The sequence below is a fragment of the Armigeres subalbatus genome, chromosome 1 (assembly GCF_024139115.2).
Source record: "Armigeres subalbatus isolate Guangzhou_Male chromosome 1, GZ_Asu_2, whole genome shotgun sequence".
NCBI lineage: Eukaryota > Metazoa > Arthropoda > Insecta > Diptera > Culicidae > Armigeres > Armigeres subalbatus.
The window spans coordinates 28,584,781-28,609,266 of record NC_085139.1 but is presented as its reverse complement, the minus strand read 5'-3'; the positions used below and the strand labels follow the sequence as shown (position 1 = coordinate 28,609,266).

Genomic DNA, 24,486 nt, shown 5'->3' with positions numbered 1-24,486 from the left:
AAAAGGCTCAAGAGGTTTAGACGCGTCCTTTCAAGATTCTCAGAAACCTTCTTTTAAATGGCTCGAAGTCAGCCTTTCAAGAGGCTTGGAAACCTCCCTTCAAGAGGCTCGGAAGCCTCCCTTCAAGAGGCTCTGGAGAATGCTTTCAAGAGGTTCGGAAGCCTCCTTCCAAGCTACTCATAAGCCTCCCTTCAAGAGAATCGGAAGCCTATTCTTCTTCTTCTTTTTATTGGCATTACATCCCCACACTGGGACAGAGCCGCCTCGCAGATTAGTGTTCATTAAGTACTTCTACAGTTATTAACTGCGAGGTTTCTAAGCCAAGTTAACATTTTTGCATTCGTATATCATGATGCTAACACGATGATACTTTTACGCCCAGGGAAGTCGAGACAATTTCTAATCCGAAAATTGCCTAGATCGGCACCGGGAATCGAACCCAGTCACCCTCAGCATGGTCTTGCTTTGTAGCCGCGCGTCTTACCGCACGGCTAAGGTGGACTACATGATATACAAATGCAAAAAGCTGCGAGACGGGTCTGTCTGGGCATGTAATGCCAATAAGAAGAAGAAGAAGAATGAGGGGAAGGAGGTCAACTGTACCCACCGTTCCGAGCATTTTGATCAATGTGGTAAATAAGAAGGTGCTGAAAAGTGGATTCAAGTCTTCTTACTGTATAGATGACCGTTTGCAGTATTGCACTAATTAGGTAGTAGTCGATGCTAAGGGGTTTCTCTGAATATCGGGAGAACAAAACTGAGACACGTCTGGTTGATTTGGTAGTGTAAATCAAAAGGAGCACCTGGCTCGTTTATTTGTTATAATGATAGACAGACGATTCTGTTCCAATTCTGACACTTGACGACACTGTTATTGTAGTCACTGTAGTGCGGTTGACCTTCACAAATATGTCAAATCAGAGACTGACCCACAGGTAAGCTGACGGCCATTACCGCTTGCGGAAAACTAGATATCTGTAGAGGCCTGAATAAGAGAAACGCGAATAGGTATGTGCCGCCAATCGAACCGTCAAAAAACAGCAGCCAATCGAGCAGAAGACCTGTCAAGCAGCCAAAATGTTGGCTCAAATACTGAAAACGGCCAAATTCAATTTTATGCCATTTTTAAATAAACAAAATTGAATGTATTTTTCATTAGTTTGCAATAATATATGCAAGTCATTTATAGATTATGAAATGAAATTCCATTGTTTATTGGATTCTATTGTTATGTGATGTGGACACATAAAATCGTGGGTTGTGAGATTTTATCCACATAAACCATTTCTTCCTTTTCATGTGTTGTTCTTTGATGAAGAAAATTGAATGCAGTGTTGGCAGAGTCATATTTTCTATCCGCGTTTCTCTTATTCAGGCCTCTATAGATATCTGCTATTCAGATACAGTCCCTTCCCGATTTTGGCAACACGACCGGATTTTATGACCAAAATGGGGATGTTCCCAAAACGGGAAAAAATTTCATACAAAATTTCAATTTTTTTTTGTTTGCGTGATTGAAGCTAAATACTTAGAATATGTACTAAAAAGTATGCGGAGTGTGTTTGAATGATGCACGTGCATCATAATTGTCATTTTTGCTGTATTATTCATAACACAAGGATTGTAGTTCAAACAAAATTGAAACAAACTCAAGAATGGTAATTAAACGATATTGTTACTAATTAGCCAATTTCATAATACAAATTTAATAATAAATAATATTTAAAATTAACAATAGCGTCGGCTACGTCCTTACAAAAAATTGTTGTGATAAAAAAACGTTTCTATTGTAGTCCATTGAAGTGCTGACTTCAATCTGACATCTCGTATAAATTTTAGTTCTCCAAAAATGCTTGTTTTTATCATAATTCACTATATAAATCAAATATCGATCCGACGGATACAAGTCGGTGTGGTTAAGAGTAAAGTCATGTGCACAATTTTCGCTAACATTATGGAAAAATGAACGCAAGGCATAAGACGTTCCATTGTTTTAGAAAATTGTAACGGAAATCTGCATTCTGCACATTGGTTAAGCGTATCCAATATAGTGTGAGTATGGGTTAACTACACTCGACTCAATAAAACCAAATCTCTTTGCACTAGTCGATCTCCTAGCACTCAACACAGGAATATTTCAAGCGGCAATGATTGATCCATGAGCACAATATGCACCTCGCACTACGAGTGACAGTATGGCCAAGTGGACTTTTGGTATTATTTATCCTATTACATACTTATAAAAAGGTTTTAGCTCTAAAAAGTAATAAAAAAAATATATTCGAGGTTGTTACCAAAATCGGGAAGAAAATGTTGCCAAAAACGGGTGTTGCCAAAATCGGGGGTAGACAAAAACGGGTGTTTCCAAAATCGGGATGTCACTGTATTCATATATTAATGGTAAGAATTGTAATTCTTTTGCTGTTTTGTTCTACCCGGTAATGCAGCCTTTGACAGGCCAGCAAGACAAACATCCCTCAACGAGAGTAGTTACCACAATTCGGTAGAAGCAGAATCTTGTCATATTGTCTAAACCGAGAAAACCATCAGCGTATAGTGCCATATGCCTATTCGGCACAACATGAAAGTTTCCATAGCTTGAGCTTGAGCTTGATTGACTGCTCACGGCACAACATGAAAGTTTCCATAACCGATTAACTCCGCACAAAAAGTGCGATGCCGAGCAATGCTGACACCATCAAGTGCGTGATAAGCATGGCAGAAGTAGCGATGCAACACAAGAGGAGTGCAAGAGTCAAAAATGCATTCAACAGCTCAAGCTAAACTTGAATTGGACCACCACAAGACCGAGTTCATCGTTGTCAACAACCGCAAGTCGGGAGGTGAACAGAGACCAGAGTCGGTAAACTGTGAAATCTCGTCCAAACGCACCCTAAAGCAACAGCCCGTTGAATATGCTTGTAGGAATCTATTACCATGGTGATTATACAATAAAACCACAAATCGGCCATGTCGGATTACACGTGCCTCTTAATATTTGTTTAGTACCTAACTTTTAAGAACTATCGCATAATAGAAAAAAAAACAATGATAGATCATTTGAAAAAAAAAAATGGTAGACCATTTGCTTAATTATAGGGTAAATCACTACTTGGGCCTATGGACCCCATTCCCGGCTCACTGCACAGAAAGCTAATGATTTATACTGTTTAGTAGCCGTAGGTTTATGATTGATCATTTTAAAAAAGTCTCCTATTTATCTCGCACAATACTCAATATTTTTCAACCATTTATTTCACTCCTAATCGATCCAATTATAGAAAATAAAAATGTAGACTTCAAACTTTTGCTCTTCGTTGCAACACCACTGAGCCGGAGTGATTCTTTCCACTTTTACAAAACGGTATCATCAAATAAACACCTACCTGAAAATCGTCACAGTGCTCGATACAACCATTGCTTCAGGCTGTTTATCACCACACAATAATGCTAAATTCACGCACTTCAATCTTTTGTAACTGTTCGTATCACTAGATTTTATATAAACATATTGGAATACATTTAAAAATGTATCCTCAAACCGAACAAAAAATCACCTCGGCCTAAGAACTTCTAGCTGTACAGTGCTGCCAAAAGGCCATAAGTCTTATTTTAGTATGAAGATAATCCTTCATCGTTAATAGGAAAACTGTATAATACGTTGACGCTATCATGTTATTTATAATTCTCTCGATTCTCGAGGTGGAAAAGATATTGTTTTTAAGTGTTTGGAAGAAATTTGGATGAGTAAATATATCTTCTCAACCAAATAAAAATGATTATGAATGATACCATCTGGCATCTTGTTGTCGTGGAACGTGCATATTTTTGTTTACGTCGCATTTTCTATCGTCCCGAGAGAGAGAATGAGAGTAAGATGTTGAGAGATTGAGTAAAATATTGCGTATGCCGAGGAGATTTGGGGTATGCCGGATAAGCAATCGCCTATGACTGAAATGAGTGCTGCACCATGTTAATTTAAACCAAATAAAAGATTTTTTAAGCGGTGTTTAGCAAGAATAACTATTTTTGAAGCAGAGGTGAACCCCATCGCAATATTACACGGCCCACAAAATTCAGAAAAGTTGCCCCTAGTCATAAATATCAATTAAATAATGCAGTCGTGCGCATGTTAGGCCGGGAATGGGGTGAGAAACCCTATTGAGATATCGACTCAAATTTCAGCACTGTACAAAAATTATTACGTCAGATTTGGGCTTCGGGGAATGATCAGATAAACATTTGATCAGTTAGTTAAGCTGAGTCGATTGATATGTAGCACTATGGTTCTTCGAGGATTTATAACAAGATCGTTTTTGGACTAAGCAGATAGCCTTCGGCCTTTCGGTACATATACATGTTATAAAATTGTCATTAGTTCACTCACATCCATGTTTTAAAAATAGGTAATATCACTTACGGTTATTCGCAGATGATCGCTGATTTTGGTGGCCAGTTGATCGTACACTCTGGAGTCCTTCGGGAAGACCAACTGCACGTTCTCGGTTAAGCAAAGTCGACAATACTCACTAAACAAGGGAAGATTTTTTTTTAACAATTAGATAACCGAAACAGAACTAAATTACTGATCATTGCAAACTTACGGTAGATTCATATCCTTCGGAACAGTCTGGGGTCCCATTATGGGTAAAATCGAGACTTGGTTTTTATTATGCGGTAAGGAGGCTATGGGGACTAGCACGTTCGATGATGATGGTTCTGTAGATTGAAAATAGTTTTATTCAATTACTAATGTGATTATTTTAGTCATAATACCTATTTAAAAAATATTTTGCCGATAATTATTATTAGAGGCCTGAATAAGAGAAACGCGAATAGGTATGTGCCGCCAATCGAACCGTCAAAAAACAGCAGCCAATCGAGCAGAAGACCTGTCAAGCAGCCAAAATGTTGGCTCAAATACTGAAAACGGCCAAATTCAATTTTATGCCATTTTTAAATAAACAAAATTGAATGTATTTTTCATTAGTTTGCAATAATATATGCAAGTCATTTATAGATTATGAAATGAAATTCCATTGTTTATTGGATTCTATTGTTATGTGATGTGGACACATAAAATCGTGGGTTGTGAGATTTTATCCACATAAACCATTTCTTCCTTTTCATGTGTTGTTCTTTGATGAAGAAAATTGAATGCAGTGTTGGCAGAGTCATATTTTCTATCCGCGTTTCTCTTATTCAGGCCTCTAATTATTATTAATATTATTCTAATATTTTTATCCCCTGATTTTGGATAAAACATATCCAATAATAAACATCATCAGCTCGTCCAATTTTGTATAAAAACATAACTAATAATAGGCATTGGCATCAAATCTTTACACAGCATTAATGTTAATAATGAGCAATAGAAATTCGAGCTTACATCTTGAAGACATTGACATATTTTTGGAAAATATTATTTTAAAAAATTGGCAACCCTGAACATTTAAATATATTAGCAAAATATTAAGTATATACAAAAACTTCAAAATAAATTCATAAAAGAATATATATATATGGATGAAGATATGAAGTCTTAAACAATACGAAAGATTCACTATTTTCATTTATCATTAATTATATTTAAAAAAGCCCGTAGTATACTATTTTATTTATCTGACATAGGTACAAAAATAACCATAATGTGACTTATAAAAAATGAACGTAGTTTTATGCCAAACTTCTGCAAAAATAAACAAAATAAATACTCAAGCATGCACAGTGCACACAAACTTTTTTTTTCTGGTGGAGGGAAAACGAATCAAAATGCTCATTAATTTACCTGTCATGCCACCGCCACCAATCGCATTTTCTATGGAACGTGGCGCCACCAACGTGTTCAGTTGTAGACTCGGAGTCCAGTTGGGAGCCCTAATTTCATTCGGAAGTGATGGTTTCCCTATAAACATAGAACGCAAATTTTGAAAAACCCCTGCCCCCATAACATAACATACGATCTAGTACTTCCTCACCTTTTTCGAAGTGTCTTCCGCAAATGAGCGCATTATCGATGACGTTCGCGTCGTTCGGCAAGCCGGCCGCTTCGACCCACAGTTCCCTACGCAGGACATCCCGAGCCGTATTGATCGTCGGGAAGCGGTGAAAACTTATGCCTATGTCGCCGTACATGGAAACACACCCCTCGACACAGCAATTGAGCCGCGTATCCGGCCCATACCTGATACCGATGGATCGCGGTGCGTCATAAACGGGCACACCACCGTTTGTGGCCATTATTAGTCGGATAAGGGCACTATTAACAAGCACTAAATTAACGCGGATCACTTGTGACCGAAAAGATTTTGTTCGACCGTAAACTGAGAGGGGTACACAGCGACTGCTTCGATTGATTTTTGTTCGTTTGTGTTTAACAACATGGCGCAGGCTGTCAAACAGTTGTCAGTTGAGAGAAAAAATGACAATTCGCAATAGGGTTACCATAAGGTTAGCACAATTCAACTCCACAAGCATAATTTATTTAGAACATCTTTAATTTGATTATTTTGATTATCAAAATGGCTTTGTTCAGGTCAAATGATAACTGTTCGTTTTATTGCCAAATGTTATATTGATTGCACACTATAGTAACTTTTCTATCGTAGCACCAATTATGGGTCAGGAAGCAATATTCAAGGTTTAGAACGTGTTTTCAACATACTGGCGTCTGTATTGCATTCAACTATGATTTGATCCGGAATACATTTGGACGAGAATTTTGCTAGCCGTGATGGTTGATGAGTGTATAAATGAACATAGGATTATGTAAATATTTTCTAATTCCCAATCATTTTGTTTGTCGCTTGAATTGATTCTTTTATAAACTTACACACAGAGTCTTTATCTCATAGCTCCAGAGTCTTTATCTTCATCCCATAAAAAACAAATCAATGAAAAAAAAATTGATTTGTTTCTTATTTTTGTGATTTTTTCAGCAATGAGCACGCATGTCAGCAAAAATAAGCGATGAAATTGGTGCTGTATTTCATTGTTTCGCTATAAGATAAATAATGTTCAGTGAGATAGAAAACGAAACAGTTCCCCTTGTATGCGCTTATTATAATGTCACACAATATTTATTCTATGTTTGGTTGTTTCTTACTGATACAATTTAACACTGATGGCCTTTTACGGAAAGATTCATTTGAGCACGAAAAATGTTCCCATTTTCTATCCCGGTGGGTATTTTGACGGTTCACAGTCAAGCCTGCGAATAAGGCCACCGAAATAATTTAAATAAAAGCGCGATACTAGACATACCAACATATTGGCGGTCTGGCACTAAACCGAAATAACTGCACCAGGAGGGTCCTCGTGATGCGACGCGAGTTGAGACAATTCAATTTGTGTCATTAGTATGATGTACATGATGGATACAATTATACGCTATCTCGCGCATATACATTTTAATGAATTGTGAAAAAAATTATGATTATACAAAAATAAGAAAATGGTAATATATTTTATCTAATACCATTTTCTTAATATCAAGGATACGTTTTAAATTCGTACTACAAGGAACTCGACATAGCTTAATTAGCTTAGTACATCATTAAACCACCAACTATGTTTGTGATTAAACTGCCCATTTTGTTGCTTTGCTTCTCGTTCCGTTTCAAAAGGTTTTATTATTACTTACTCTATCCTATGTGCTGAATGATAAATGGCAATAGATTCTTTCAGCATTTGAATGTGGCGATGTGCAGAATAACCCGTTTCGAGTTTCAACTGTTGAGTGATTATTATGGGATTCAAGGTATATCATATGGTCACCCTAACTCAACCTTTGTGTCAAGAGGATTTTCAAAACGAGAGTGAGAGCTTACATGTATTTGTAAAATATTTTATGAAAATTGCGTAGTGTTTGTGTCGCAAGGTGACGTATGTCGATGACGATGACTTGCAAAAAAAAGTTTACACACAAAAGACTTCAAAGTATTCTCCTTGGCTATAAAGTATTGACTGTTTCCTTGGTAACAAAATGCGCCGACCACTTTTTAGGCACTTTCAAAATCGTCGCCATCTTTATTCTACCTGGCCAACCATTCGTTAAACTCTGAAATTAAATGATTTTATCGATATTTCTTTACACTAAATTACTCACAAAAATGGTACAAATGTTACAAAATGATACAAAAGTTTTATAAAACTGTGATAAAGCAGGATTGTAAATCATAAGAAAATTATTTTGAGCTTTCGAGTCAAGTACGAGACACTGAAGACGGCCTTACTGTTGAGGTCGAAATACGTATCTGTCAAAGGTACAATTAAGTGGTGGAATTAAATGGAATTGAGCAAACTCGTCTTATAACAAGCTGTAAATCTGTTAATCTAAAATACTTCGCTCTTCCATTTACTTCCGCTATATTCACTTCTGTATCAACAGATACGTATTTCGTTTTCCACTTGAAAACTTCTTCAGTGTTTTGTTATCGAGTCGATAACAAAACACTGTAGAAGTTTTCAAGTAGAAAACGAAATACGTATGTGTTGATAAAGTGAATATGGCGGAAGTAAATGGAAGAGTGAAGTAGGGGAAAAGACGGCTTCGGCAGGTTTTGTTCTATTATTGTCAGGGGGGTTTTTGTCGGCCAAATTTTATGAAATTTGGCCACAATATTCTTTGATATGCAAAGAATGTTTAGGCCGAATTTGAGCATAATCAGTCATAAAAACTCCCCTGACAATAATAGAACAAAACCTGCCAAAGCCGTCATTCCATTCCCTGTGTCGCATCGGACCGAGTCAGACGCATTTAGTTTGGATCTCTCACGCGAACTCGATTAAGTGCTTTTTTACGTTGCCAAATAAACGGCACCGAAGTTTCGCAAGGTGAATTCCTGGCGACCAGAAGGAAGCGGGCTGTAATTGGTAAATTACCAACCGGTAATCATTACAGCGCCGTGAATATCAGCATTCGGACAGAGCATCATCCATCCCCGTACGACGACGTTCGTAGGCACCTACAAAGGCAGAAACAAAACGGCTAAGTACCTATTCGCTTTGTATTGTTTGCATGCGGTGGAGTTGGGTACACTTTTTCTCGATAGAAAGAATCGGACAGTGCAGAAAGAGTGGGCATTAGCCTGGTCCACAAAATATTTTTTCTTGAATAAATTTATTTAAGTTTTTTTATCTTTGATACATGGACGAAGTGAGTGGAGGCGAAACGCCTCCCAAAGACAATGTCGTTCGCACGCGATTTTACCAGGCCACATCACCTGGTCCCTGGGTTGTTTACTTTCGGCAGAAAGTGAAAAGTATTGATTTTTTAGGAATCAAACGTGACTTGACGCGTCGTTTTCCGAAAACTGATTTTCATCAGATCAATCGGAACAAACTACGTGTAACCGCAGCTACATTCCAGGATGCAAATGCTATCGCAAAAGACCAGAACTATAATGTGGAATATTTGGTTTATGTCCCCTCGCGGGAGGTTGGGATTGAAGGCGTAATTAACGCAGCGAGCCTGACTTGCAAGGATGTACTTGCAGGAAAAGGCCGTTTAAAGAATGCCCTGCGGTCTACCGTGGATATTCTGGACTGCAAGGAATTGCATTCAGCAGCCATGGTAGATGGTAAAAAAGTATATTCGAAGTCAGGTTCGCTACGAGTAACGTTTGCCGGTTCGATACTCCCAAAATATGTAGATATCGAAAATATGTTGTTTCCGGTGCGTCTTTTTGTACCCAGAGAGACTGCAAACAGTTGGGGCACACTGCCGAGTTTTGCGACAACAAGCCCCGTTGTGGCAAATGTTTTGAAAAGCATAGGGAGGAGTCCTGCCAACAACAAGTTACAAAGTGCGCTTATTGTGGCATGGACCCTCCCCATGGTTTGCAAGAATGCCCGGTGTACAAAAAGCGCACCCAAAAAGTTAAGCGTTCGTTAGTACAGCGCTCTAAGCAGTCGTATGCAGAAATGGTGAAGTCGCAAGACACATCCGCAACTGCCAACGCAACGGCTGCTGTTTCAGCCGCCGTTCAAGTTAGTGATTTTTATGATGTCATTTCCATTGACGAATCGGACTCTGACGTAGCCGATATGGATGATTCTGCGGAGGTACACGTACCCGAAAAGAGGAAGAAACTGTCTTCCCCGGGATTGCGCCGTAAGAAAACAAAAATCATCCCTAGAAGCTTGCCTAAATCTGATGGTAATGGGGGATTATTTAAAATTCCGAAGCAACCTGTCTATACTGCTCCTTTTGACCCATGTTGCAGTAAGACATTCCCGCCATTGCCTAAAACTGATGTTACAAGGAAACATCAGTCAAGGAATATCTCTGAGCAGAAAACTGCTACTCGCACTTCCAAGAAAAGAATCTCGTCCAAGCGAGGATTGATATCCTTTAAGGACCTTGTGGATCGTATTTTGAACTTATTCAATATTCCGAATTCATTGAGGCCAATCATTGACCTCTTTATTCCAACAGTTGAAAGTTATCTGAAGCAATTGACTGTTTCATGGCCCTTCTTGCAGGACTTGTATCTTTCGATGGATAATACGGCCATACAAGATACAATCACTGTGCTGCAGTGGAACTGTCATAGTCTGAAACATAAATTGGACGTGTTTAAGTTTTAATTCGCAACTCCGATTGCGATATATTTGCACTCTGTGAAACATGGCTTTCTTCTGAAGATGAAATCAACTTCCACGATTTTAACATTATTCGCCAAGATCGGAATGATCATTATGGTGGCGTTCTTTTGGGAATCAAAAATGTCACACTTTCTACAGAATTCCCATTCCGACTGTTAATGGTTTAGAGATCGTCGCTTGCCAAGTAAATGTAAAGAATAAAGACCTTTGCATAGCTTCAGTGTATATTCCCCAAATGCCTCACTTAATCGTCGGCATCTTTGGAGCGCAGTCTCTCTTTTATCATCCCCAGTTTTAATACTGGGTGATATGAATGCACATGGTATTGCATGGGGCGAAACTAGAGACGATAACAGAGCGCCTATTTTCTATGATTTGTGCGACGATTTCAACTTGAATATTTTGAACACAGGCGAAGTAACTCGAATAGGACCTCAAGGTCAGGAAAGTCGAATAGATCTGTCTTTATGCTCTAATTCACTATCATTAGATTGCACGTGGAAGGTAATCCAAGATCCCCATGTTAGTGACCACATGCCGATAGTCACCACAATCAAAAGCGGCTATCAACGATCAGTGCCAGTTAATGTTCCTTTCGACCTCACGAAAAACATTGACTGGCAAAAATTTGCATCGGCGGTAAAAATTGGTATTGAATCAACTGATATTCTTCCTCCACTGGATGAGTATCGATTCCTTACCGAATTGATTCATAAAAGCGCACTAGAAGCTCAGAAACGACGCGTTCCAAGTACATCTGTCATAAGAAGACCAGCCACTCCTGGATGGGATGATGAATGTACTAAGTTGTATTCCGAGAAATCTGATGCCTTCAAGGCTTTCCGTAAACACGGAAGGTCTGAGCTTTTCGAAGAGTATTTGAGGCTTGAAAGAAAGCTCAAAAATCTTCTCAAGGCTAAAAAACGTAGCTACTGGCGACGTTTTGTTGAGGGACTATCACGAGAAACCTCAATGACAACACTTTGGAAAACGGCCCGCAACATGCGGAACCGCATTTCCACCAATGAGAGTGAAGAATACTCCAATCGATGGATATTCAACTTCGCAAAAAAGGTCTGCCCAGATTCCGTACCAGCAGAACCGCTATTTCGAGAATCAGTCACTGATCCCGGTTCTTTGGGTGGACCATTCTCAATGCTGGAACTTTCTATGTCTCTTCTTTCATCAAACAACTCTTCTCCGGGATGCGATAATATCAAATTCAATCTTCTTAAAACCTCCCAGATATCGCTAAAAGACGATTACTTGACCTGTACAACTGTTTCATGGAGTACAACATTGTGCCCCCAGAATGGCGCCAGGTCAAAGTAATAGCTATTCAAAAGCCTGGGAAACCAGCGTCTAATCACAATTCATACCGACCGATCGCCATGCTATCTTGCATGAGGAAATTATTGGAGAAAATGATCCTTTCAAGAATTGACCATTGGGTCGAGCAAAATGCATTACTGTCAAATTCTCAATTCGGTTTTCGAAAAGGTAAAGGAACAAATGACTGTCTAGCGTTGCTCTCTTCAGATATACAGCTGGCCTATGCGCACAAGGAGCAACTGGCTTCAGTTTTCTTGGATATTAAGGGCGCTTTTGATTCTGTTTCCATAGAAGTACTGTCGGAAAATTTGCACAGTAGTGGATTACCCGTTATTTTCAATAATTTCTTGTACAATTTGTTGTCAGTAAAACATATGAACTTTACTCTCGGCACTCTGACAACTTCCAGAAATAGCTACATGGGCCTTCCCCAAGGTTCATGTTTAAGTCCCTTGCTTTACAATTTCTATGTTAAAGATATTGACAATTGTTTGGAAGGACAATGCACGCTTAGACAACTTGCAGATGATGCCGTGATCTCCCTAAGAGGTTCATGTGCAAATGTCCTGCAAAGACCATTGCAAAATTTCCTAAATAACCTGACTGTTTGGGCCAGACATTTAGGGATCGAGTTCTCTCCGCAAAAAACTCAATTGGTAGTGTTTACTAAGAAGCGGTACCCAGCTCAACTGAAACTAAAGCTGTTGAAAGATGACATAAACCAATCTTTATCTTCTAAATACCTTGGGATCTGGTTTGATTCCAAGTGTACCTGGAAAACCCATATTGATTATTTGTTAGAGAAATGCCGAAAAAGGATCAATTTTCTCCGTTCTATCTCTGGAACTTGGTGGGGCGCTCATCCGGAAGACCTCATCAAACTATATAAAACGACTATTCTCTCTGTTTTAGAGTATGGCTCTTTCTGCTTCCTCTCAGCAGCTGATTGCCACCTGATCAAATTGGAACGAATTCAATATCGCTGTTTGCGTATTGCTCTTGGCTGTATGCATTCAACGCATAACATGAGCCTGGAGGTGCTTGCTGGAGTCACTCCTTTAAAGCACCGTTACTGGGAGCTCTCACTTAGAATACTGATCAAATGTGGAACAAGTAACACACTTGTATTAGAAAACTTCGATAATATGCTTGAACTGGCTCATCGTTCAAGATACCTGCGAGTCTATCTCAACTACATATCGACAGATCTCTGTCTTCCATGTTATAATCCACCTCGAGTTCTCTTCGACAACGACAGTTCCTCAATTGAATACGATCTGTCCATGAAACATGCTATTCAAGGAATACCAGATCATCTTCGACAAATATCTATCCCTTCCATTTTTTCTGAAAAATATGAACATGTCAATTGCAATAACAGATATTTCACTGATGGTTCTCGCATTAATGGATCCACTGGCTTCGGTGTTTTCAACGTAAATTCAACCACCTTCCGAAAACTTCAAGAACCGTGTTCGGTTTATGTTGCTGAGCTGGCAGCAATTAATTTCGCTTTGGGGATAATTTCCGATCAGCCCGTAGACCATTATTTCATCTTCTCGGATAGTCTTAGTTCTATCGAGGCACTCCGGTCGATGAAACCTGTTAAGCACGCATCTTACTTTCTTACAACTATAAGAGAGCAGATGCGTGATTTGATCGAAAGATCATTCAAGATTACCTTTGTATGGGTCCCATCCCATTGCTTAATCTATGGCAATGAGAAGGCGGACTCGCTAGCAAAGGTGGGCGCACAGGAAGGTGAAGTTTATGATAGACAAATCTCGAATAACGAGTTTTTCCCATTAGTCCGTCAGAGTACTCTTCAAAATTGGCAAATGATTTGGTCACACAATGAACTTGGACGGTGGCTATTTTCTATAGTTCCTAAAATTTCTGCGCGAGCGTGGTTCAGAGGTGAGGACTTAAGTCGAGGCTTCATCCGCACGATGTCGAGGCTTATGTCCAATCACTATTCACTAAACACACATCTCTACAGAATAAACCTGGTCGATAGCAACCTATGTAGGTGCGGAGCCGGTTACGATGACATCGATCACGTAGTTTGGTATTGCTCGGAAAATGACGCCTCCAGAGAGCAACTATTGGATACCCTTGTGGCCCGAGGTAAACAACCCTTCCGGGATATAAGAGGTGTTTTGGGAGATCGCGATGTGATATATATGCAGGCCATCTATGCCTTCCTTTGCTTGGCTGACATCAAAGTTTAATGCCTATATTCTTCTCTTTCTCAGTTTTTTTTCTTGTCCGATTCTGTTTCTCTGTACCATGTACCCTGAAGCTCTGGCCATCCGGAAGATGCTCCCTGACGAACCAAAATCGAGCACGACGCCACGCAAAACCGTTTTCAACGTTCAACGTCAAACGCCCGGATGAGCAGCTGAAATAACCTAAACCCAAATCCCTACCCCGTCCGTCCTGTATTAAGTTTTTTAACCTTGAGTCGCCACGAGTATTATGGTCTATGTCCCCTCCCAACTAACTGTTAAGATAAGATGATATACCATGTAAAAATATCATACTTGAGAATTGCGGCTCCGCAAAGTGTCACACACGACTGAGCCTACCAAATAAATGAACTGGTTAAAAAAAAGCCGTCATTCCCCCTATTTTAACCTTGTGATTATAGACCAATGCAAGATCTTGATCTAACCTCACTTATTTGACAGTTCACAGAGCTTGTTTACAAGGTGTTAGAAGAAAAATCGATGAGGAGAAAATTAAAATTCATATTTTTAGTTTAAAATTGCTGCGATCCGAATATTTCAATGATATTCTTTGCATTCAGCATAAAATCAATCGCAAAGGACATCTACATGCGAATAAAATGACGAAACAATTTTATCGGAAGCTTCGCCAGAGGCTAAGTCCCGGTGAAAAAGCTCTGTGAACTGTCAACCTACGTCATCATGCACTGGTCTATTGAGTTTAAAAAAAATTGATTTGACAGATCTTACAACCATTTCTACTGGAGTTGATTTTGGCATCAATTTGCAATTCGCGGCCGTAGGTAGGAAATAGATAATATTTATTCAATTATGACTTCAAAGTACGCTTTTTCGAGAGAGGGAATGGGAAAACCCACAAAATGGAATAAATATTATTCAAGCTGATTAGAAATCGACATGGATATCAGCGATAAATATTCTTAAATTAACCCTCGGAATGGTAGTTTTGACCGCAACATTTCTGCTGGTGACAATTTGGGGTCAATTTGCATTGCGACGATTTCAAATCCTCAAAATGGAACAAATCTATCTACAAATCTATCTTCTATTCTTTTCTTATTTCTTATTCTTATTTCTTTTCTTATTATTTTTTATATATAAAAACCAATCTATGTATGTATGTTCGCTAACTACTTCTGAACCACTTGGCCGATTTCAACCAAATTTGGTACACACATTCTCTATCCCCAGGAGAAGTTAACAAAGGGTGTGGGATGGTCATTTGGAAAAGGGGTAGGGGTGGTGGGAGGGTTTTTGTTTAGAAAACTAGCAATTCTGTGTAACTTTCAACTCCCAGGACCGATTTCAACCAAATTTTGTACACATATTCACTGTGAGAAGACGATCATATAGGAGGGTAATTTGGAAAAGAGGGAGGGGTATTGTTTAAAATACTGGCAATTCATTTTAAATCATGAACCCTTGGACCGGTTTGGTAAACACATTCGCTATCCTAAGGAAAAGATAACAAAGGGCGTGGGATGGTCATTGGGAAAAAGGGGAGGGTATAGGGGAAGGGGTTGTCTTTGGAAAAAGAAACAATTATGTGTAATTTCCAACCTCCAGGACCGATTTCAACCAAATTGTGTACACATATTCACTATGAGGAGCCGATCATATGGGAGGGTAATTTGGGAAAGGGGGGAGGGATCTGATGGGAGGTATTGTTCAGAAAACGGGCAATTCAGTGTAACTTCTTAACCCCTGTACCGATTTCAACCAAATTTGGTACACAAATTCTCTATCCTAAGGAGAAGATAACAAAGGGTGTGTAATGGTCATTGGTAGAAGAAGGATGGTAAGGGGGAAGGGGTTTTCTTTATAAAAAGAGCAATTCAGTGTAACTCCCAACCCCCTATGGCAGAGGTTCCCAAACTGTGGGTCGCGACCCCCAGGGGGGTCGTGGGCTGTTCAGAGGTGGGTCGCGAAAGACAAATCTTAATTTATAATTTTGTTACTATTTCGTCCCACAAATCTATTCCATACTAGTTGACCCGGCAGACGTTGTCCTGCATAGTAGACGAAAATGCGCGTCGTGAAGTGCCCATGCAAAATTTGTATACGAATCTTTATTTTAGTTTTTCACGATTTACTTAACTTTACTTATGATTTTCGACTAAGGAAATATCATTTAAACCTGTCGGAAACTATAACGAATGTAGTTGCTGAAATAATGAATAAAATCCATCCAGCCGTTCTCGAGTTATGCGGATACGAACACAGACCATTTTATTTTTATTATATAGATTTTGAATTAGGATCTAACTAATGATTGGATGATTAAAGAACAACAAACATGACGAGGTCAACGGCCTTTTTTGTTATACGATATTTGGGCAAATGGAAAGAAGTCTTATACAATCCAAATGTAAGCCCCCAAACCCAATCCAAAACCAATCCTAATCCAATTCGAATCCGATCTAAATCAAATCCAAATCTATTTAAAATCCAATAAAAATCTAATTCAAATCCAATCCAAATCTAATTCAAATCCAATCCAAATCTAATTCAAATCCAATCCAAATCCAATCCTCATCAAATCGAAATCAAATTCAAATTCAATCTGAATAAATTTCAAATCCAATCCAAATCCAATCCCAATTCAATTCAAATTCAATTCAAATTCTATTCAAATACAACCCACATCCAATCCAAAAAATTGGCGGATTCTTGACAAATACAATGATGGGATATAAAGCAATTTATTATAATTTGTCCAATCTAACGCGAACTCATTTTTATCCAATTTTACAAAATCAATGGATTTGGTACCTGGTGCTGGTGGGTCGCAAGCAATATGGGAATCTGCTAGGTGGGTCACATATCCAAAAGTTTGGGAACCTCTGCCCTATGGTCTTGTCCGACTTCAACCAAATTTGGAACACCCATTCTTTTTCTTAAGAAGGCGAAGATACCCGATCAAGAATGCACAACAAAATTATAACAAGGGGAGTTAATTATTTTAGAAAAATAATGTAACAAAATGCGTTATAAAATTGGCTGGTTAGTTGTTAAAATAACAAAAAATATATCAAAATTCCCTCTAGCCGTAACATAATTATATCAGAGGTTGTTACCTTCATTTCAACATTATAACAACCGTTGATATGATTATGAGGTACAAAAATCTACTTTCATGGTAATTGCCTACATCACGTATAAAAATGTGGTACACTACAACGCCGGATTTCTATCCATAATGTAGGCAATCAACTTTGTACTAGCTATTAACATCGAATATTGATTCAAGTTATACTGGAGGTGATTACCTCCGCTTTTTTCCAATATCAAAAAATGTAGGCAATTATTTTGTGTAAATATACATAACTAATGTTGTTATAATTTTGATATGAAATAAAACTAGCCGAAGACACATTTTTATCGAATTATCTAATTATAACACACGTTGTTTTAAATAACAACCATTGGTAGAATTGAGTTATAATTTTGTTATGTATTCCTGATCGGGTAGGGATTAGGGATGATATTTAGAAAACGGGAAGGTTGTGGAGGGACTGGCATTGTTCAGCTCTCAATCACCTCAGTGTAACTTTCGATCTCCCCTTAACCGATTTCAGACACACATTCTTCATATTAGGGAGACGACGATAGTGGATTAAGTATGGAAAAGAAGAGGGTGTGGGTGAGAGCTATTGTTTAGTTATCAATCAACTCAACCATTCATCGAAATCATGGTTTGCCCAGTGAAAAGCAATGATTAATGTGTTTCCTTCTGAATGGTGAATGTGATCCCTTCTTTAAATATGGATGTTTGTCCGGAATCAGACATCGGTGGATGTTTTTCGTTCTTACGAAATAGACGTTTTGGCGAAAAAGGCGATTTTGGGTTAGGTTCCTTTTTCAAAATCAGTCAATGTTTTCAAATGAAATCTGCCTTCTTTTGATCAAATGATGAAATATCAATAAGAAAACAGAATTATTTTCCGATTATGAAAAACTGCGAATCAAACTGGCAACTCCGAGCAAGGCCGGGTACATACAGCTAGTAAGCAATAAAATTTAATCCGCATGTCAGGGTAGAAATATTTCACAGTCAATGCAGTGAAAAACATGGATCTCAGTATCATATCAAAATCCCAACTTGGTATCTCATACAATTATTTATTTATTTCATATTGCATTCTATATGATTCTAACTTCATCTGGATATTTACATAATTTCAATCTAACATCCTTGTACGACTACTGGTTTGCTGGGAATAACTAAAAATGTAACACATATGCAAATAAGAATGATAGTGTTAAGAAAACACGGAACACCTATTCTAAGAGATGAATGCATGTACATTAGAGTGGGGAGCAGTTGTATGGAAAAACGCAAACTTTGTCCGATCAAGTGAGATCAAGGTTTTCCTGAACCGTTTTGGGACCCCAATCAACTGTGCAAAATATGGGCTCGATTGGTTGCAACCTCGCATGCCGCATCGCGTTTTAAATTTACATGGGGATTAGTATGGGAAAACGTACTTTTTTACATTTTTGCTCTTAGCAGCTTCAATTTATCATCAATCACGTGACTCAATACGTTAGTATATAGTCTGGAAGATGCGAAAAGACTTTGCCGAAGAAGGTACGTAGCTGGAAGGTCTACAAAAAATGTTATTACGTTTCGAAAATTGATTGTTTAAACCATATGCAAGAAATCAATGTTTCTGCCAGCACTACCGGACAACCTATGGTTATCGAAGAGCAAAACCCATCTTGCTTCTTGTCGAATTTTTTTCTTTGTGAAATAATTCCGGGTAGCTCCCATTAGCTCTAAAGCCCTATAAGATCAATTATTTTGAAATAACACTCAGTTAAATTATTGGTCTACGTAGTATGGCAGTGCTGGCAGAATAAACGATTTTTTGCATATGGTTTGAACACTCAAGGTTCGAAGCGTTATAACTTTTTTCGTGGACGTTCCAGCAACGTGCCTTCTTCAGCAAAGTTTTTCGGCATCCTTTGGTTTATACTTTAACGCAATGTGCCCCTTGGTTTACCATGAACTGAAACCTCTAGTAGTAGAAATGCAAAAATATACGTTCTCCCATACTAATTTTCATACAAACTTCAAACGCGAAGCGGAAAGCGAGGAAGCAACCAATCGGTCCCAAATTCTGCAGTTGTTCAGGACCCAGAATGGTTTCGAAAAACCATTGATTTGAAAAAATGACCATGACGCCCCACTCTAATGTACATGTTAGATAATTAACAAATAAAATTAGTTGAAAAAAAGCTACCGAAGCAGACACGATCCCTAGCGTGCTGCATATTGTTGTTATTGTCCTCGATGTGAAAAACGGATGGTTTGTGATAATTGTTCATTTTAAGAAGTGGCGTCGGCGGTGTGGGCGGACAGGTAGTAGAGTGGAATTATTCTGTTTTTTACGGAGAATTCTTACGAAGTGAAAATAAATGTGACACGACGCGATTCTTGTTTCGTATTTTATTCAAAGTGAACAACATGACGTTTAAAAAAATACAAGTATACAAGCGTTTTCTCTGAAAGGGGCTGAATTCACGTTAGACTGACAGGGATGCCAGTTCAATACTCCTCCTCGGGGATTCAACCTATTTTGCCCATATTTGGTACCAGACTCATCATCGTGGTGAACTTCCGCACTCGTTCCGTACCAAGCGGTTTGGTAAGGATGTCCGCTATCATTTCTTCTGAAGCATAATCTGTTCAACAAAGCACTGCCGTAAAACACTATTTTCTATGGGTTTTCTTAGGGAGTTAAAAGAATGAGACTGTCTTCGTCGAGTGATCAATTAGAAAAGACCTTCTGGTCTTGTTTATTTTAATAACGAAAGCTGACAGCACTCTGCTGTTATGCACTTTAAGATAAATTGAATCTGAGGTGTTTTTCATGTATAACAATCCTTCCTCCACAGAGAAACAGACGTCTCACATAGAACCAAATGCAATCAGAATCATCGTCACGAAAACATTGTCGCCCAATGCTAAAATCACGATGAGTGGCCAAGCGGCAAGCAGATGGCGGTAGTGCGTAAACGTCAAACACAAGCAAAATCGATGGAAGCGCCATCGGTGGCCGATTGACCACCTACAAAAAATTAAATCAACCCTTAAAAAGGTGAACGATGGTACATGTGTTGAGTGAGACGTCTGTTTATCTGTGCTTCCTCCTTCGGACAGAATACTATTTCTATATGAACAACAATTCATCAAATTAATAATATTCGAATTCTTTATCTATTTTAGTTCTTCTGGCTCGTTTAGAGCGCCTCGGTAGGCCAAATAGCTCAACCGTATCTAGGGGAAGTGTACCGGTTTTGGCCACCTTAGTGCCTAATTTGGCCAACCCTGAAAAATGCATATTTTCCAAAAACTATCGATTATTTTCCACAGCGAAGAATCGTAAGGGATATATCTTCTGTTACAGCTAATAAAACCCTCGGAAATTGCTTTATTTTCGGATATATGCGAGAAACTGGCCAGATTAGGAACATGGCCAAAACCGGTACAGTTTCCTTAATGGAATTTTTCTCTTCCTATTTATATTTTCACTCAACACATTATTTTCAGACTGCGTCGAACTTCTCCGATCTGGTAACTGCCATCGTTCTCGATCATGAGTATGTGTGCCATCGCGGGTTCAACGGTAGTCGGAAGCGGCCGACCAGAACCAAGAGTGTCGTCGTCAGTCGGTACCGGCCAACCATCCTCGACAACACGCATCGCTCGCCTTGGCACGCCCGATGTGCCGCGTCCATCCTTAGGGACTCTGATTTGAGTGGGATAGAGGGTGGTTGTCGCCTCGTTTCCAACCATGATCTGTAATAAGTTTTCCGTTGGGAGTGCCACTTCCAGCTGCTGCGCGTATTTTTGGGCTAGTCTACCGTCTTGTAGGCGCCCAATGTTAAGCCGCGGCGTCCGACTTCGACGCGTGTTGTACACCGTCGAGAGTTTTGAGCGCAGGCATACTGCAACGAGGTAGTGGTCGGATTCAATATTCGCCCTGCGGTAAGTGCGGACGTTCGTGATGTCGGAGAAGAATTTACCGTCGATTAGAACGTGGTCAATTTGGTTTTCCGTTTCTTAATTAGGTGATCTCCATGTGGCCTTGTGGATATTTTTGCGGGGAAAAAGGTGCTTCGGACTACCATTGGCTATCGTTGGCCGTTGTCATTCGATACGGTGTGCAGAATATCCGGTCCGATGACCGGTCTATACATTTCCTCCCTTCCTACCTGTGCGTTCATGTCACCGATGACGTCCCACAGTGGGCATCCATCGCATGTCTGCTCCAGCTGTGCATAGAACGCTTCTTTCTCGTCGTCGGCAGAGTGTATGTAATTAAGAGTGGCGACATGTGCCGCATTTGACAGGTCTCCTGCTCGTTTGGAACACGATTTTGTATGGGAATGACAGATGAATTTTGTTCCAATTCTGACAGTGTCGCCACTCTTAATTACATACACTCTGGTCGTCGGGTCTCCCTTCGTGTAGACTGTGCACGTTGATGATGCTATAGTTGAAGAATATATCTTTTATCCTCAGCTTGCACATTGTACCGTCTATCAATGTATATGTTGATATAGCACATATAAGTCTCTGTTTGTCTGTGGTGCTATGGGTAGCTCGGCGGTGCACACTGAGTGGACAGTCAGTGATAGTTGGGACGAGCGACGGATCGGTCGATGGTTTTTCGCAGTAACAGTTACGGTCGGTGAATACAGTGTATAAAGCGGTACAATGGCGACGAGGATGAAAATAGGTAAGTGAGAAAATTAGTGCTTGTTTAAGATTGTGAAATGACCAAAGTGGTGAAAACGATTCGAACAAAATATTGTTTAATGCATGAAAACTGTGATGATTTGGATTTTCGAAGATGGCGGCTTACAAAAGGAAAAAAAATCAACCGATGCCCTTGAAGAGTTATACGACGAACAATGGATTTGCTCCACAGGAGTGAGGGTGATGAGAGAAGTGAAAGTGTATAAACCTCTAATGGGTACGGACATAATTTTGGTTGTGTGCATGAAATGAGCAGAACCACGTAGAACGTAGCGGTGATGCTGAGGCTACACTAGTGGCGGGGAAAAAGCTTCGTGCTGAGAAGAGCGAAGAGAAAATATGCCGTAGGATAAAAAAAGACAGAAAAGCCAAGAGTACTAGCCAAGCCAAGTGTACCGTTATTTAGAAGAGGCTTCGTGCGACGGTGAAGAGGCTCCGTGCTAAAGATAAAGCTTTGTGCTATGTATGCGAATGAATGAAGACTTCGTGTTACAAACGGGTTGTTTGGAAAACTTCGTGTTAGAAAGAGATGTTTTGGAAAGCGTTGTGAAAGAGAAGAGAGAAATGGGCATACAAAACGAAGAGATTTTATATCGATGGTTTGCAGTGTCTAGAAATGTTTTTTCATGAGTTATATGAACGAGCTGTTATGTGGAAAATGTTTATGGTAGCTAATCTGATCGTATCGATTTGTTTTTTGTTTTTTTTTGGTAGATGCGGCAGTAATGCCTGCGTTTTCGATTGGATCCGATCCGAGAAACGATTGGATGAAATGGAAGCGAGCTTTCGAAAGATTTATTGCTGCTAATGGAGTGACCGAAGACGAAGAAAAATATAACCTGCTTCTTGTTATTGGGGGTATTGAATTACAAACTTATTTTGATAAGCTTGATAGTGTTCAAGTTGGAGTTCCGATTGGAACAGACGGTGCAAGCTTACGTATTTTGAAGTACGAATCAGCTGTATTTGCTCTCGATAGCCATTTTGCCCCTCAGTTGAATAAACGGTTTGAGAGGCACCAATTCCGCGCGTTGAAGCTAGAGCAAAGTGAAGTGTTTGAAGACTTTTTGTTTCGACTAAAAGGGCAGGCTAGTCGATGCAAGTTTAGTGATCCGGATGACATGATAGTTGATCAAGTGATCGAAGGATGTGTCTCAGTAGAACTGAGAAAGAAATTGTTGACGGAAGAAAAAACTTTAACGGAAGTAGTGCAGTTAGGCAAAACAATCGAGGAAGTACAAAAACACGCAATGGAATACGGAAGTTCTTCAATGGCAGTGCAAGGTTTGGTTGATAAAATTTCTAGAAAGCCAGGACTAGACAGAAATAACCGGAAGTGCTACAACTGTAATAGATCCGGCCACATCGCGAAAGATATTTCCAAGTGCCCGGCTAGCAATGCCAGCTGTTTCAATTGCGGGAATAAGGGACATTTCAAATTCTGTTGCCGGAAAAGAAAAACGGATTGCTCTTCTAAATACAACGAACCAAAGAAGAGGGTGTACGCGGTGGTTGGATGTAAAACTGAAGAAACAGAAAATGGTGTATTTTTTGTAAGTGATGAGGGTCCTTCGGAGATTCTGGAGTTTTTTATTGGAGGCATACCAGTTTCGTTAGTAGTCGATTCCGGGTCCCCCGCGAATATTATCCGAGAGGATACATATCGAAAACTCCAGCAAAGCAGAGCTAGAATCGTCAACGAACGGAAAGCAGATAAAACACTCAAATTAGAGGCTTTCGCTTCGAACGATAAGATTGTGTTTAGTACGGCATTCGAAGCGGAGATCAGGACACCAGAGGATGAGAATGCGGTCTGGGCTCATTTTCTCGTTGCACCGAAGGGACAAACCAATCTTTTGAGCAAGACAACTGCATTTGCGCTAGGAGTTTTGCGCATCGGATACAAGGTCAACATGATCACCGATGGAACTTCGGATACAGGAAGCAAGGAGTTTCCTAAAATTCCTGGGGTTACCCTGAGAATTCAAGTCGATGAATCGGTCAGACCGGTGATTCAGGCACCAAGAAGACTTCCGATAGCTATGGAAGCTGAGGTAGAAGAGGTGAGTGATACATGTTTTATTTTCATTTGTATTGGGTAATAATTAAATTTGTTACTGATAACAGGTTATCCGTGATCTCATTGACAAAGCAATAATCGAGCGTGCTGAAGGCCCGCTTTCATGGGTTTCACCACTAGTACCCGTGCGGAAAAGTAATGGCAAGATACGATTATGTGTACATACTATCATACTATCATTTTGAACTAGAGCCGGATAGTAGGAAGATAACTACATTTGCTTCTCGAAGCGGAGTTTATCAGTTTTGTCGTTTGATGTTCGGAATCAAGTCGGCACCGGAGTTATTTCAACGAGAAATGGAAAACCTGTTTCGCGGATGTGAGGGACTAATCGTATTCATAGATGACGTTCTAATTCACGGTAGTACTGACGAACAACATGACGAAAGGTTGCTATCAAGACACTCAAAATAGAAGTATCGTAAATACAGCCATTTTTTTTGTTTTAG

At 39.4% G+C, this 24,486-nt stretch overlaps 2 protein-coding genes across 2 annotated transcripts in view; one reads left to right on the top strand and one right to left on the bottom strand.

Annotated features, from left to right (window-relative positions):
- LOC134223226 (uncharacterized) overlaps positions 1 to 6,391 on the bottom strand; it is a 29,418-nt gene extending 23,027 nt beyond the window's left edge. Inside the window, exons 1-4 of the mRNA XM_062702378.1 lie at positions 5,979 to 6,391; positions 5,789 to 5,905; positions 4,605 to 4,719; positions 4,421 to 4,529 (exon numbers count right to left, since the gene is read on the bottom strand). Of these exons, the coding sequence (XP_062558362.1) occupies positions 4,421 to 4,529; positions 4,605 to 4,719; positions 5,789 to 5,905; positions 5,979 to 6,240 (603 nt within the window). The 5' untranslated portion in view covers positions 6,241 to 6,391. The remainder of the gene's footprint in view (positions 1 to 4,420; positions 4,530 to 4,604; positions 4,720 to 5,788; positions 5,906 to 5,978) is intronic.
- A 15,524-nt stretch (positions 6,392 to 21,915) lies between these two features.
- On the top strand, positions 21,916 to 24,253 carry LOC134206050 (uncharacterized). Its single transcript, XM_062681730.1, has 3 exons — positions 21,916 to 21,937; positions 22,672 to 24,020; positions 24,085 to 24,253. The coding sequence occupies exons 1-3, from the start codon at positions 21,916 to 21,918 to the stop codon at positions 24,220 to 24,222; spliced, it is 1,509 nt and encodes a 502-aa protein (XP_062537714.1). The 3' UTR covers positions 24,223 to 24,253.
- Positions 24,254 to 24,486: the final 233 nt, after the last annotated feature.

Coding starts and splice junctions, on each gene's coding strand:
- LOC134206050 (XM_062681730.1), top strand. CDS start 21,916: ATGGCGACGAGGATGAAAATAG. Junction 21,938..22,671: donor GGCGACGAGGATGAAAATAG/GTAAGTGAGAAA, acceptor TTTTTTTGGTAG/ATGCGGCAGTAATGCCTGCG. Junction 24,021..24,084: donor TGGAAGCTGAGGTAGAAGAG/GTGAGTGATACA, acceptor TACTGATAACAG/GTTATCCGTGATCTCATTGA.